Here is a 14,259-nt window from a genome sequence, read left to right as displayed (position 1 = left end):
GATTTACACTAAGGGGGTTGTTTAGTGTGCTTAGGTTGTTAGAAGACCCCCCATTCCAGATGGTGTGTAAGTCCTTTTGTTGGGAGTGATTCTAGCTTTATAGTTGAATCTCCCCTTTTTCTTCCTTTCCAGCACTATTTTAGACACTTTGGCGAATATAAGTCTCACCTATTTTAGCTCCACCTGATAGTCATATTATAGAGTTTGGTTCCTTAAATTTTAGGGCTACCGAGATTCCCATAGATGACACAATTCACAGATTTCTGACCGTGGATCTTAGGTCGTGTCGTGTTGGGTAGACTACCTTCACGACCAGGTAGACTTAAAGTCCCAATGTCTTGGGATGATGGGTCTATGGTACACCAACCCGACTACCTCTACCTTCTAGTGATTACTCCTCTCTTCATTTAACTACACATGTTGAGCCCTGTCTCTCTTTTTGCCTTCGTTGGTATCATCTCGATGGCATGATTACCGATGAACTGCTACTCATTTGGAATATGATGATTTGTTCTCTACCCTTATAGCTCAGATTTACTTTGTCGTAATATGGTTCTCCGTTGAGATGATTCAGTTTTTTCACAAGCTCTTTATGCCGATGAATATGCTACCTGAGACTAACTCTTTGCTCCGTGACTTAGCTGAAACTTTGAAAGCATCAAACTATTTCTATGTGAAATAATTTTCCTTTGATAGTTCTGTGCTCGTTGTCACTATTAATGTAAGCAAAACTCCTTTAGATCAAGAGTATTCTTAGGCAACCTCCAAGATGTATTTAACAAAGTGGGATATATCCCCTTAAGAGCACTTTTGACCAGAAAACAGGCAAGCACATCTGAATCTCTAATTATGGGTAGTTTATGTAGGCATGCTTTTGCGAAAATCGGTCCAAGGTGCATCTGTCATATTTTTTGGACATATTTGACATATCCTTGCAAGGTTTATCACATATAGGTTGTCTATATTTTCTTACTGTTTCCTTGCCTTCTTTGTTGTATATCCCTACTTTTTCCGTTCCTTTCTTCTCCAGATCATAGAAGGAGAGAACTATTTAGAAAAGAGAATTATCCCACGATAGACAAGCTGAAGAATCCTTCAAAAATAAAAAAAATGAGAAAAGAAAAAAAGAAACATTTCTAAGACAGACATCTTGAACTTCTCTAGGGTTCAACTTTCGAGACTTGTAGAAAGAAAGTATTCTCCTGTTGATGTTGTACCTCAGTCCACACTGGTCGGTTCCTCTCCTCCAGAAGGGCAAATATGACATTATTTTTGTATGACTCGTCGTCAGGCTTCTCCTGTAGGTGAATCACTCTTCTCCCGTTATTTGTCGTGGTTCCTCTTGAGGGGGTTCATTGCCTCTGTTTGGGCCAGTTCTCCTTCTAGAAATGGGGCCGCCACTTGGGTAGTGATCCTCCTAAGCACTTTTGTGAACTATCCTGATATTTGGTTGGTGATTTGAGTCCACAATTCTTATAAGTCTTGTCGGACGAATTCTTCTATGAACTCCCGGGTGCATGTTGCTTCTATCACATTCCTCGAGCTGGATTCTTCCAGTTGTTGTTCAGCTCCTTTTTTTTGGTTGATGGCATGTTTACATGCTCATCACACCTTTAAGAATATTGAATCCCAATGTATTCGGAGAGCACACCCAATGTAAAGAGCATTAAGAGAGAGAAAATGTAGAGAAAGGTAGAGCATGAGAGAGCACCGTAGGGAGCAGTAAAGGGAGTGTAACATATATTCATATCATCAACCCCCTATTTATAGATATAGGTCCCATTATTTCAAAAGTACATGTTAGCTCCCTCATCATTGACTTTTCAGATGAATTTTTTTAGTAATTACAAAGTTATTCACATATAATAAGATCGAGAGGCTGAATCAATTGATAAGTGCTCGTCGACACTCCGACAAACCTCAAATCGATTGATATTTAATTTGAAAGAATGTTTCCTGTCGATCATCCCAAGGGTTGATCATCACCCTATAGAAATCTCTTGCCAAGTTCCGCAGATCGCCTGAACAAGACACCCCTGTAGCTGTCATCCAGTCCGAAACGACCTTCAACAGCTACGTTCAATCAACCGTTTCTTTCTCCAGAATCGTTCATCTATCTTGAAATTTATGCTGACATATTTTACATGTATAATATATTTGGTTTGGTTTTCTTCAACCATGTCCAATTAAGATTGCAATAGCTTTTGTTATGGTGTTAATTGAAAAAAAAAAAAAACACCCTTACAATTGCTCCCTCCCCTTTTATAATAAAGGTCCAGAGTTATCCATAATTTTGTGCATGGCAACTAAAGTGTTTGCAAGTGTCGCCAACAAACTATATTAGAAAAAAAATTGTGGAGGAGAAAACACCACAACGGGCCATAATAGGTGCCAATTAGAATTTAGCCAAGCCATTATATTTTAGTCATATGAATGGGCTAGAAAAGGAGATATAAATTGTGAATTCATGGCCCAAAGATGTAAAAGAGCCATTATGTGTTTCAATATAAAATTAATGTGCAAGTACTTACCTTCAACAACATAATAAACATTTCCCAATAATCAATGTAAAAGCCAAAAAAAAAAAAAGCAAAGTTATGGTTTTTAAGCAACCAAAAAAAAAAAAAAAAAATTGCGCACTGCTTTTATCAAATCAAATACAACTTGCACATTCTAACCTTCGCTTTTACATGGACCAATGAAGCCACAAGGGCAGCATTTGCAGGGTTAGAGCCATTACCTTTTCTTCTTTTTTTTTTTTCTTTTAACATTTTGATATTATTATTATCTTACATTGCAGGCTCCTTTTAGGTCCAAGTGAAAGCAATCGCGCTGGCAACGGTGTGCTTCCCGTCGGACCACTCTAACCTGCCTAACCCCGACGAGCCAGACGGCAGTGACGGCGCTGTGAACTTCACTATGTAGCTCTTCTTCTCCCCCGTCTCTGTAAAACTCAACACCGCCGGCTCCACCGCAATTTTAACCTCCCCGCCGTCAACCTTCGCCGTCGCTGTCGCCTTATAAGTCGCCGAAGATCCCACATTCGTCACCGTCCTCTCATGCGTCACTGTTGCCGACGCACTCTCGTCGGCACTTGCAATCGCCGTTGCGAAGGCCACCGAGAACGAAGGGTAATTGAGCTTCGACACTGCGTAGTTCTTCCGGCTGTCGCACGAGAAGTTCCGATCCTTCGACATTGCAGCGATCTGAAGTGAGGTGTAGTTAAGCGCACAGAGGAATTCGAGGTAGTCCTGTGCAGTTAGGTCATAGACAAGCCCAGGATCCATCGCCTTTCTTGGATCCACATGGCCGGCTCCAAGGTCGAACGGCGTAGCTTCCTGGCCGGTGGCAACGTCCAGGATACCGTCGCCATTTTGGTATTTCACGTAGGCGGTAGTCATCAGCGCTGATTTTATCGCCGCCGGGCTCCAATCCGGATGCTCCTCCTTGAGAAGCGCCGCGAGGCCGCTAACATGCGGGCACGACATCGACGTGCCGGAGATGATATTGAACTCCACCCGCCGCGAATCAGTCGGAAGTCCAGTAGGGCCGACGGCGCCGGTCCATCCGGCGAGAATGTTGACACCGGGGGCAATCAGATCGGGCTTTAATATCTCCGGCGTTACCGAGTTTGGTCCACGAGAAGAGAACGCGGCAACCACCGGCGATGGGCTGACACCAACCTTAGTACCTCCAAAGATGATGGTGGCGGTGGGGTTGGGATCGGAGATGGAGTACGCCTTGACCGCGTTTCCGGCTTTTTCACCAATCAAAGTTGCAGGAAGCAGATGAGCATCGGCTACGAGTTCCTCGCTGTTCGTGGCGGTGTTCGCCAAGATCATGCCAGCACCGCCGGCGTCTTTCACTACCATGCCCTTCTGAACCCTAGCATTGATGCCTCTCTCACAGAGGACTACTTTCCCAGCAACTTTTTCCGGCAGGAGTGTTCCCGGCATGCAGAGGTTTCCATTACTCGAGTTCGTCGCGTTGCCTGCGTAGACTAAGGCGATCGGAGTCGACGGAAGGAGCTTCCCGCTGTAAAGCGAAACCCCCGTATAATTCTTCCCGTTGCCGAGCACGACGTAGGCCGGGAAATCCCGATCGAGTGTCCCTGCTCCAACGGTTGTGATCCAAGGCGCGAGATTTGACAGCGTGGCGGTTCCCGGGCCGGCGTTTCCGGCCGAACAGGAGACGAGAACCCCTTTCTCCATTGCGTTGAACGCACCGATGGCGACACTATCGCGGTAATAATCAGCGGCTCCGCCGCCGAGTGAAAGGGATAGTACATGGCAGCCATCATTCACGGCTGCATCCATTGCCGCGAGGATGTCGGAACTGAAGCAGCCTCCGGCCCAGCAGACCTTATACACTGAGATTCGCGCGCGTAGAGCCATGCCCCGCGCTGTACCCTCGGCGTAGCCGAGGAGACTTGCGTTGGTGACTGCAGAGCCGGCAGCGGTTGTGGAAGTGTGGGTACCATGGCCATCAGCATCGCGTGGGGATCTCGACTCATGGCTCTCGTCGATTGGTCCCATACTGGATTCATATCCCTTGGAGAAGAATCTCGCGCCAATGAGCTTGCGATTGCAGGCCTTAGTCGGATCGAAGTCCTTCGCAGCGACGCACTCCCCTTTCCAGAAGGCAGGGACCGGACCTAAGCCGTTGTCGTCGAAGCTGTTGCGCTCCGGCCAGACGCCGGTATCGAGGACCCCAATAACGACGTCGGCGATGGTGGACGATTCCGGGACGAGCTCAGCAGGGAGATCTAGGCCGAGAAACTCCGGGGTGCGGGTGGTGTGAAGATAGTAAGGGGTGTCCGGTAGGACGGAAAGAACGCCGGGGTGTCGAGCTAGGATTCGGGCCTCAGCAGGGGTGAGCAGGGCCGAGAATCCATGGGCGACGGTGTCGTAGGTGTAGAGCAGATCGGCGGAGTCTGATATGGAGCGGAGCGAGGCGTCGTACCAGTGGGAGTGTTCGGTGAAGCGCGGCGGCATTTGTGTTTTTGCCATGTGAACGATGTAGGATGCTCGCTCTGCGGCAGCCCAGGCTATGGAGAGGAGGAGGAGGAGAAGGAAGAAGATGACTGGTCTGGCCATGGCGGGCGTGGTCAGGGAGGGGAGTGTGAGGTGGGTTTATGTAGCTGCGGTGGGTGGGAATTGGGAAAGAAGGTATGATACGTATGTGGAATGATTGCGTTAAAGGAACAGAATATGAGCACAGGGGAGTGAGGGGCATAATTTTTTTATAATTATTCTAAATATATTTTTAAAATAAAAATATTATTATTATTATTAAATTATTATTTATAGAAACTTATGTAGTTAAAGTAAATTAAAATAGATATATTAAATTCAAATTTACGATAATCTAATATATTTCTGTTTTGTCTTATTTCTGCTTCGCGGCACTCGTGAGCGATGGAAACGCTGGAGGTGCGTGGATTTGAAGACGGGCTGGCTCAGTCACGGGGGCGCGAGGGACGGGGGGGTGTGGGGACCGCAGATTCAGGTAAGATTACCGTATCGTTTTGTCTTTTTGAGCCGAATGTTTGTATTTCGATTTTCGACTGGTGTGATTAGGATATTTGCTGTTTATTTATTATTTATTTTTCAACGGTTGAGATTAAATTTAGAAAGGGAAGTGGATTAAAAAAAAAATGAAGTCCAATCATACAGAATAATTGAATGGTTGTGAGGCATTTTCATCATTTTAATGATACATGTTGATAAGAATCGTCTATTATTTATTATTGAAATTATATATATGTTCATTGCATGCCACAGATCGAATGTTGGTTATGTTTTGTAGCTCTTGGATGTTTTTGACAGATTTGTGATTGGTCCTACATAATTTGAGTTGTATTTTTTTTAGAATGATTAACCATCGTGAACAATGTGACTAAAATTTATGATTTTGGAGATATATATATATATATATATATATATATACATAATAAAGCTAAATCTAATAAAAGATATCTAAAAAATAATATATATATATCTAACCATTGGCTACAAATTCTTTTACAATTTGATTTTGTGCGTCTAAAATGGCATTCCTAAGCTATCAAAGAGGCCTACATGTAAATAGACCTCTAGCCTATTAGATTGGACCTTTTTTAGAATGTAGATATTATCATGCCCATAAAGCTTATAGTTGATCGATGGTACTCATCAATCACGTCCATCAAAATTGATCGGTGCTAAAAAAATTGCTTAGCTTTCATCTTATTTTTCTCTTTTCCGATCCTTTATCTTATTTGAATTGTTTTGAAGTTTCAAGTAAAACGACTCTTTGGAGAAGGAATTTTAGGAGCTACCTTTATAATCAACTATTCTGATTGAATTCGTGATAGCGAACACATGTTCCATTTATAAATCAATATTTTGTTAATCTCTTATTATTTAGATTTATAACTATTTTATTTATTTCTCACTAAAAAAAATTTCCTACACTCAAGACTATCAATGTATATAGGGAGATTAGTCATTTGTTTGCTAATTTTATCTCCAATAAATTTAATTGAAAAATCCAATTATCAAAGTAGTTAAAAAAAATTGAGCTCCTTATGTAATTTTTATCTCAAAAAATATAATTCTTTTTCTGTTGAAGGTAACTAAGGATTTCATTTTTTTAATTATCATATATCTCATATTAGATATAAATAAAATTATTTAATAAATATTTCATGTAAGCAATGTCTTCACTTTAAACTCCCAAAAGATGTATCTACCTATAAATAAATCCAAAAGAGAAACTAATAGTGAATAATGTCTTCGCTCATTTAAAGAACTTAGAAAGATAAAGCCGAATAATGTTTGTACTATTTAACAGTTTTAGAAGATAAATGTCCCATATGATATTGTACATCAAAAAACAATCTACACAAATCTCGAGATAATCTAATCGTCTAAATAAAAAGATAGATGACTAAGATATGTCAAGAATTTGTTATGAATATAAAAAAGGCACCATAAGACCTATCTCTTTTATTAAAATTGACAGCATAAAAAGATAATAATAACATGTAACTTCTTTATTAAAGCGGAGACCATAAACAGACATCATAGTGACCTATAACTCTGCAATTAATATGGAAACCATAAAAAGATAATAATAACCTATAATTCATCCATTAAAGCAGAAGCAACCATATAATTTTAGACTTGGTTCTTTTATCTTCTATAAATAAAAGAATCATATCATATATGAGGAAGGAAGGGGGGTTTTTTACTCTTTTCTCTAGACCCATCTTATGCAAGGACATTCGTCTCATATTCTCTTATAATCTTATATACGGGAGAAGTCTATGCAAGCTATTTTATTTTTACCCTTTTCTGTCTCATTTTTTCTCCCTCAAGGTCTATCCTACTCTAATTCTTAGGCATACTTGTCATGAAAAATTTGGATTAAACATCCTAAAAGGTGCGATGAGCATGAAGCATGCAACCAACTTGAAGGGAAGCGACACCAACAAAGAGAAATATATCTCAGAGACATTTCTAACAGAGAGCGCGTTAAGGAGTTCATGCAATATACCTGGAGCTAGAAACACTATTTTCATCATCATCGTAGGGGCTTTAGCTAGGAGAAGTGTACCGCGAAATAGATTACTGACTCTTAACGGTTGTTTCAACTGTACTCGTGCACTGCTCGATCAATTCTGAGTGGTTGACTCCTCCTCCAACAAATAAAGAAAGTGTTACTTCACAACTTATCTTATGTTGTGGCAAAAATCTCTCTAATGTTGTCAGAGGTTTAACTGACACTCGGAGACCTTAGTTCCGAGTGAGCAAACAAGACATTAATAATAAATGACTCCTCTATTGGGTGAGCAAACAAAATACTCTCCTTCAGAGCCAACAAATAAAAGTCTTCAATCCATGGCGAGCAAACAAAAGATTTTCCTTCAAGGGGGAATAAATAAAAAAGTCAGTGATGAGAGATCAATTGACGGTCCGACCTAGCAAATGGGATGGGCTAAAACTAAGATTTGAGTTGGAAGATATCACGATCGGCAATTTCCTAAGGAGCCAAGTTGCAAGTTAACACAGGTTATTAAATCAATGCTAGTGAATATCTTAACACAACACAAAACACCGAACAAATAGTTTAGGAAAAAATGCTTCGGAGAAGGCGGGAATGCTCAAAAAATGTTAAAACATAGCGTGGAGAGTGCCTAGACAAGGAGTATCAACAATGATTCATGTAATTATGTTTATTTGTTTTAAAAATTTTCTTATTTTTATCGCACTTGTCACTATCAAGTAGCAAGAAAATCAGAGAACTTATTCACACACAAAAATGATCTGTAAAAATCTCAAGACAATCTAACGGTGCAAATAAAAAGATACATAACGAAAATGTGTCAAAAATAAGTTATAGATATAAAAAGGCACTATAAAGATCAGTAACTTTCCTATTAAAGTGGTGAACATAAAAATATAATAATAACAATGTTGTTACTTTGTACGATTTAGTTGGGTAAGTGTGGCATGTGTTTACACACATGCCCTTTGATATGAATGTTAATTTAGCCTAACACTTGCATCAGGCCCACCTGACATATCGCATATGATCACTCACACATAGTTGAGGATTATGATATGTCAATGCATATGCATGTTTGTATGATCATAACATGATCTATTGTAATGACAAACTCGTCTTTTAATAGATATAAAGCAGAGACAAACATGTAATTAGACTTGGTCCCTTTATCTTCTATAAATAGGAGAATCATACCATGTATGAGGGGAGGAAGGGGGGTTTTGGCTCTTTTCTCTAAACTCATCTTATATAAGAAGATCTGTCACCCCTTTTCTTACACTCATTATATTATATATATATAATTGGTCAATACCCCAGTGCGCCCCTTCTGAGTAAGACTATGTGTGTTATTTTATTTCATTTCCCTTTTCAATCTCTTTTTTTCCCTCCCTCAAGGTACATACAACTCTGATCCTTGGGCATGTCTCACAGGACATATTTGGACTTAACAGGTATAAATCATCTAAAAAAAAATAAATAAATAAAATGTATTAATTTTTAAAAAAAATTTAAAATACAAAAATTTTAGAAGGTACATAATATTTAACAACTTTCTCAAGACAAAAGTAATAAAAGCTTTAGATTCCCTAAAAAATTTATAATATAGAAGCCTAGAAAGTATGCATTATGTAAAAATTTTACAAGATAAATGCTTTAACGGTACATATTCTCTAAAAAATCTTGAAAGCAGAAGTCATAAATGATACAAATTTTTCACGTAAACCTAAAGACCTTAAAAGGCGTGTCTTAACTCTTAAGTTTGGCAGCCTCTATTTGTTTAAGGATGGGTTGATTTAAAAGCCTTAAAAAGTATAATTTAGGATAAAGTCATTATCAATCAAGATATTAAGGCTATCATGCTCCTACAAGTACAGCAATTTTTTTTTTTGGTTCTTGTTTTTTAAGTGCTAACTCAAAGATTCAACCATAATAGTGGTGATTTTTAACACGACTTAAAGATCTCAAATATATCTTGTAGTTATTTAGAGGTTTGATTTTCTTATAGCAAATATATCTTATTGTCATTTAGAGGTTTAGTTTTATATAGCAAGAAAATTATAAACAACATATATCACCCTTACCGAGTGTGTACTATATATTGCTATATATCTATCTATCTATACAAATGTATATATATATATATATATATATATATATATATAATGTATTTGTGTGTGTTGTCAGCCGTGCCATGTTGGTAGAGCAACCTCTTTGAAGATCGTATGTCCCCTCATGTCACGGTTTTGAATCCCTCTTTGACTTATTTGCTGATAGTGAGCGCGATCCTCAAATAGTTAGACACATGAGGGTGGTTGGGGGCTTGTGATATAAATAAATAAATAAATAGATACATGTGTAAATATATATATATAGATATATATCACATGATAAAGATAAATGCTCATGATTTTGATATTCTCGGATGACTAAAAAATCTCACCGGGCAACTGATATTTCTCCAATAAATTTTCATCAACTAGCACAAATATCGAAGCAATCTTTTGAGCAAAAAATATTCAAACTTTAATTAGAGTTATCTAAAACTCAAATTTCAGTAAACTTATAGTCAAACTGTCTGGCTCGATGAGATGCACCCAATGGTGCAAAAATTGATCCAATATGAACCAAATCGATCCCCGATCAAATCATTAAACAACTTTTGAAAGCTTTTTTGACACATTTGAAAGGTTAAATGAATGTCAAACCTAGCAAGTCTATAACTTAATCGAGTATCTTGAAAAAACGAATTCCACGAGCAAAATATCGCTCAATTCTGATATCATTAAGACATTTAAATATCTATCAAACTTTGTGTGACAAAAGGAACCTCTCCAGGTCGTTTGATAATAGTGGTTCTTATTGTTACATTAATTGCACTTAAAACTGTATAAATAAAATCTCACCTTCTCATGAGGAAGGGCGAGAGAGCTTGAGAATTGAGGAAGAGCTTTAAACTTCGAGAACGAGCTGAAGTTTAGCATACTCTTGTCGTCATCGACCGCCGTCAACCGTCGTTGACCACCACCGACCACTATCGACCACCTTCTGTAGGTCACCGCCATTCATTATCGGTAGCTGCTCGTTCCTTACAACAAGTTCATTTGTACGCTGATGTTGTAATTCAGAAGACTTTGTAATCATTTCCCGCCAGCAGGACACGAAATCTTTGTAATCATCAACTTATAGTAGATTTTTACAACTGCGCCACCCCCGTGGTTTTTTTCCCTTTAGAGGTTTTCAACATAAAAATTTTTAGTGTACTATTAGTTTTCTTCTCTCTTCTGAGTGTGTGCTAATTCTTCGTACCACATTAAGACGATAATATATCACTCTACTGCCGCAAATTTCCTAACATGCATTAATATATAAAGATTAATAATTTATCCTCTACTTAGTTCATAATTTAGTCGAGATGAATGAATATACAATCAAGGATTGGATAAATAAAATTTTATAATATTGAATCTATCGCGTCAATATAATTTTCAAGATCAATCATTGGAGATTTTCTTAAAATCTTCAAAACTTTTAAATCGTCAAACTCTTGTTAGAGATGTTAATAAACGATTTCTTTTCCTAGAAAATTTGTTGCAAATTTTTAAGTTATTAAATGATCATAATGTCAAAGAATCTCAAAATCTTAAATGTTTCCAGTTAAATTGAGCATCTTGATGAGAAAAATTCAATAAACATGCAATCGCTCATTTTTTATAGTATTAAAATATTTAAATACTAACTAAACATTTCAAAACTTTGGCTACAATACTTGAAATGATACTCTTAAAGATTATAAGATCCATATTCAGGAGTTTTTAAGATGATGAAAACATTTAGCGATAATATGCCATCAATTTAATTTTATATTCTATTCATCTTAAAATATACACATTTTAAAATTTATTATGACCACTATTTAGCATTTCTCATCATTTTTTAATTTCTATAATTTTGCTCAATTTTAATGATTTCCAATAAAATTTTAAATTATATGTGGTGATAGAAATGGATATGTACTCGGTTTCGTAATTATGTAAGCTTTCATTCTTTATTTTAGTTAACTAGTTCACTTTGAATAAAATTTTTGAAGGATGTGAAGCCCCTTATCCACCTTGGGCTCACACAACCCATATTATTGTGTCCGGTGTCCAACTTAAACTGGCCATGCGAAAATGTGGGTCCCACTTCATACACGGGTTTGTTTGATTTTTAAGCCCTAAGACGTGTCTGCTTTTAATTGGACACTGGATACAAAATTGTATCTGGTGTCCGAACGCAATAATTTTTCAACATAGGGCTATAAACGAGCAGAGTTTGAGCGAGCTCAGGCTTGGCTCGTTCGAAATTGTTCGTGTTCGAAATCAGCTCGTGTTCGAAAACGGCTCGTGAACAGTGTGTTCGTGTTCGGTTCGATTTAAATAGTCGTGTTTGTGTTTGGCTCGTGTTCGACTTGAAATTGACTCGTTAAAATTAAACTAAAAAAATAGATGTAGAGTGCTGGATTCGAACCTGAACCAAATGTATGCAAAACAAGACACATAACCACATTACCACAAGAACAGTTACATTTTAAACTTATATATAAATATATATAATACATTATTATATAAATAATATGTGTAGTATATTTTTATATAAATAATTATATAATTTTTTTATTTCGAGCTAAAACGAGGCGAACACGAGTGAACAAAGAGTTGTTCGTGTTCAGCTCGTTTATAATTCGAGATTTAAAAACTTGTTCGTGTTCGGCTCGTTTATTTAATGAACGAGCCGAACACAAGTTGTTCGTGAGCAACAAGCTTTTTTGACAGCCCTATTTCTGCATAACCTTGGGACTCTAAGGGAAAGTGTTGAAAAAGATTGGATTTGCGTTGTCCATGCCCTAGATCCCAAAAGGTTGTCAAAACGACTCGTTGTTCGCGAACATCTCAACTTCGGCTCGTTAAGAAGCTTGTGTTCGGCTTGTTCGCTTAGTTGACGAGCCGAACACAAACAACACAAGCAAATATTTGTTTGTTCGTGGTCGGCTCGTTTCGGCTTGAAATACTACTAATCGATTATATATATATCTTTGGTGAGTAGTATTTTTTTAAAATTTAATTGACTACAAGACTACAAAGATTTATAATCGATTTATAATCGTCGATTAAAAGTATTAATTAAGAAAATAGAATAAAAATTATTAAATTCGATTCAAATAATGCTCCAGTTGAATGCTGGCAATGTGGATATCAGACGACTCATAAATGTACATAGCAATCTATCCATTCTTTAATAATGATGTTTACGTCGACAGTTGGTTAATCCTAGGGACATTTGTTGAGAGATCAGCATGTCACCTTCACATGTCACTACTGCAGCAGCTGTATGATAGTTGGTTCATCGACTGGTAAGGCCAACATGTCACCTCGACAGATAGCAAGTGGTGATTGTGTTTTGGAGAAGATGGGCTTTCTAGACTCACAAGTTCTGCTAACATTTGCATAGGCCTATGAAAGTCCTTTATTGGTATATATAATAAAATTTTAACTATCGAATTCAATTCATGAGCGGGTTGGTGAGTTATTAAGTACATAGCATGCTAAAGTGGTTTTAGGTGAACAGTAACCTTTATTAAAAATAATAAAATTATATGATATATTATGTAGGTGCTAAATATAATTAAATATTTCCCTTAAAAATGTTTTATCAAACAAAACGCAATAGAAAAATAAAATTAGCTGGCCTTTTGTTTTCATAATTCATAGTTGTTGTATGTCAAAGAAGAAATAATTGCAACAGATAACATACTGGTTGCCAGAATTTTTGCCAACCATTCATGAAGGCTTTGCTATGTGGAATTGCAATAGTAAGAGTATCATAATTTGTGCAATAAAAAAAGGGTTCAACTGCTCATGAATTTTTATATTTGTAATGGATATAGTCAAAAGACCAAACATTTACAATAGGTAACATATGCAATAATTTTAAAAATCATTTAGAATGCATTGTGTAACATAAATGCACAACATTAAAAGCATCGTAATTTAGATTGATCAAATAGCCCATAAGAGTAATAACATGAAAATTTTGAGAGGAGGATTCAACTCATCAAATATAATATTATCATCCTGCTTATTTTTATGGAAGCAATCTTTACTTAAACATAAAGAGTCACAGGCAAAATGTAAACATGCAAAATTGAGTAAAAATTTTACACAAGAATTCACAAAAAAAGATATTTTATTATTTTACATTATGCTATATGAGTTCATTTTAACTCATCTTTATTGAAAAAAAAGCATTCACATAAGTTGTTAACATACTAAGTCTCTAGATATTCGATTCTCTTATAATTCTTTAAGCCTATATCAAAATAATTCTTCCAACAGAAAATGAGAAAAGTGAATAAATTGTCAAACATCTTAGCTTATGAGAAAAGTGAATAAATTGTCATGAGTTGAGTCGTACTATAATCACGTGCATGTGCTATTAATTTAATAATTTAGGATACTCATGAGAAGTAGAATAAAAGAAAATTGTTCTTCCTTAACACCATCTCAAAACTTCATAAAAGATGTTGCGAAGGCATTGTGTTAAACATTATTTCCAATAACACAAAGTATGATTTTATCATAAAATAGAAATAATTTCTATGAACAATTACAAATGAAATGTTTGTAGCATTGTATGGATGAATATATACATATATATATATATATATATATA

General features: G+C 37.0%; 1 protein-coding gene across 1 annotated transcript; it reads right to left on the bottom strand.

The window, feature by feature from the left end:
• Nucleotides 1-2,617: 2,617 nt before the first annotated feature.
• Nucleotides 2,618-5,194, bottom strand: LOC110024525 (subtilisin-like protease SBT1.7). Its single transcript, XM_020724548.1, has one exon. It carries the CDS (start codon nt 5,094-5,096, stop codon nt 2,808-2,810), a length of 2,289 nt encoding a protein of 762 aa, XP_020580207.1. The 5' UTR covers nt 5,097-5,194; the 3' UTR covers nt 2,618-2,807.
• Nucleotides 5,195-14,259: the final 9,065 nt, after the last annotated feature.

This window comes from Phalaenopsis equestris, unplaced genomic scaffold, assembly GCF_001263595.1.
Source record: "Phalaenopsis equestris unplaced genomic scaffold, ASM126359v1 Scaffold000002, whole genome shotgun sequence".
In the NCBI taxonomy this organism is placed as follows: Eukaryota; Viridiplantae; Streptophyta; class Magnoliopsida; order Asparagales; family Orchidaceae; genus Phalaenopsis; species Phalaenopsis equestris.
The sequence above is the reverse complement of the archived record's forward strand: the minus strand, read 5'-3'. Positions and strand labels throughout refer to the sequence as shown.

What these genes read in the sequence shown, in the direction of transcription:
- LOC110024525 (XM_020724548.1), bottom strand. Translation starts at nt 5,096, where the DNA reads ATGGCCAGACCAGTCATCTTCTTCCTTCTCCTCCTCCTCCTCTCCATA.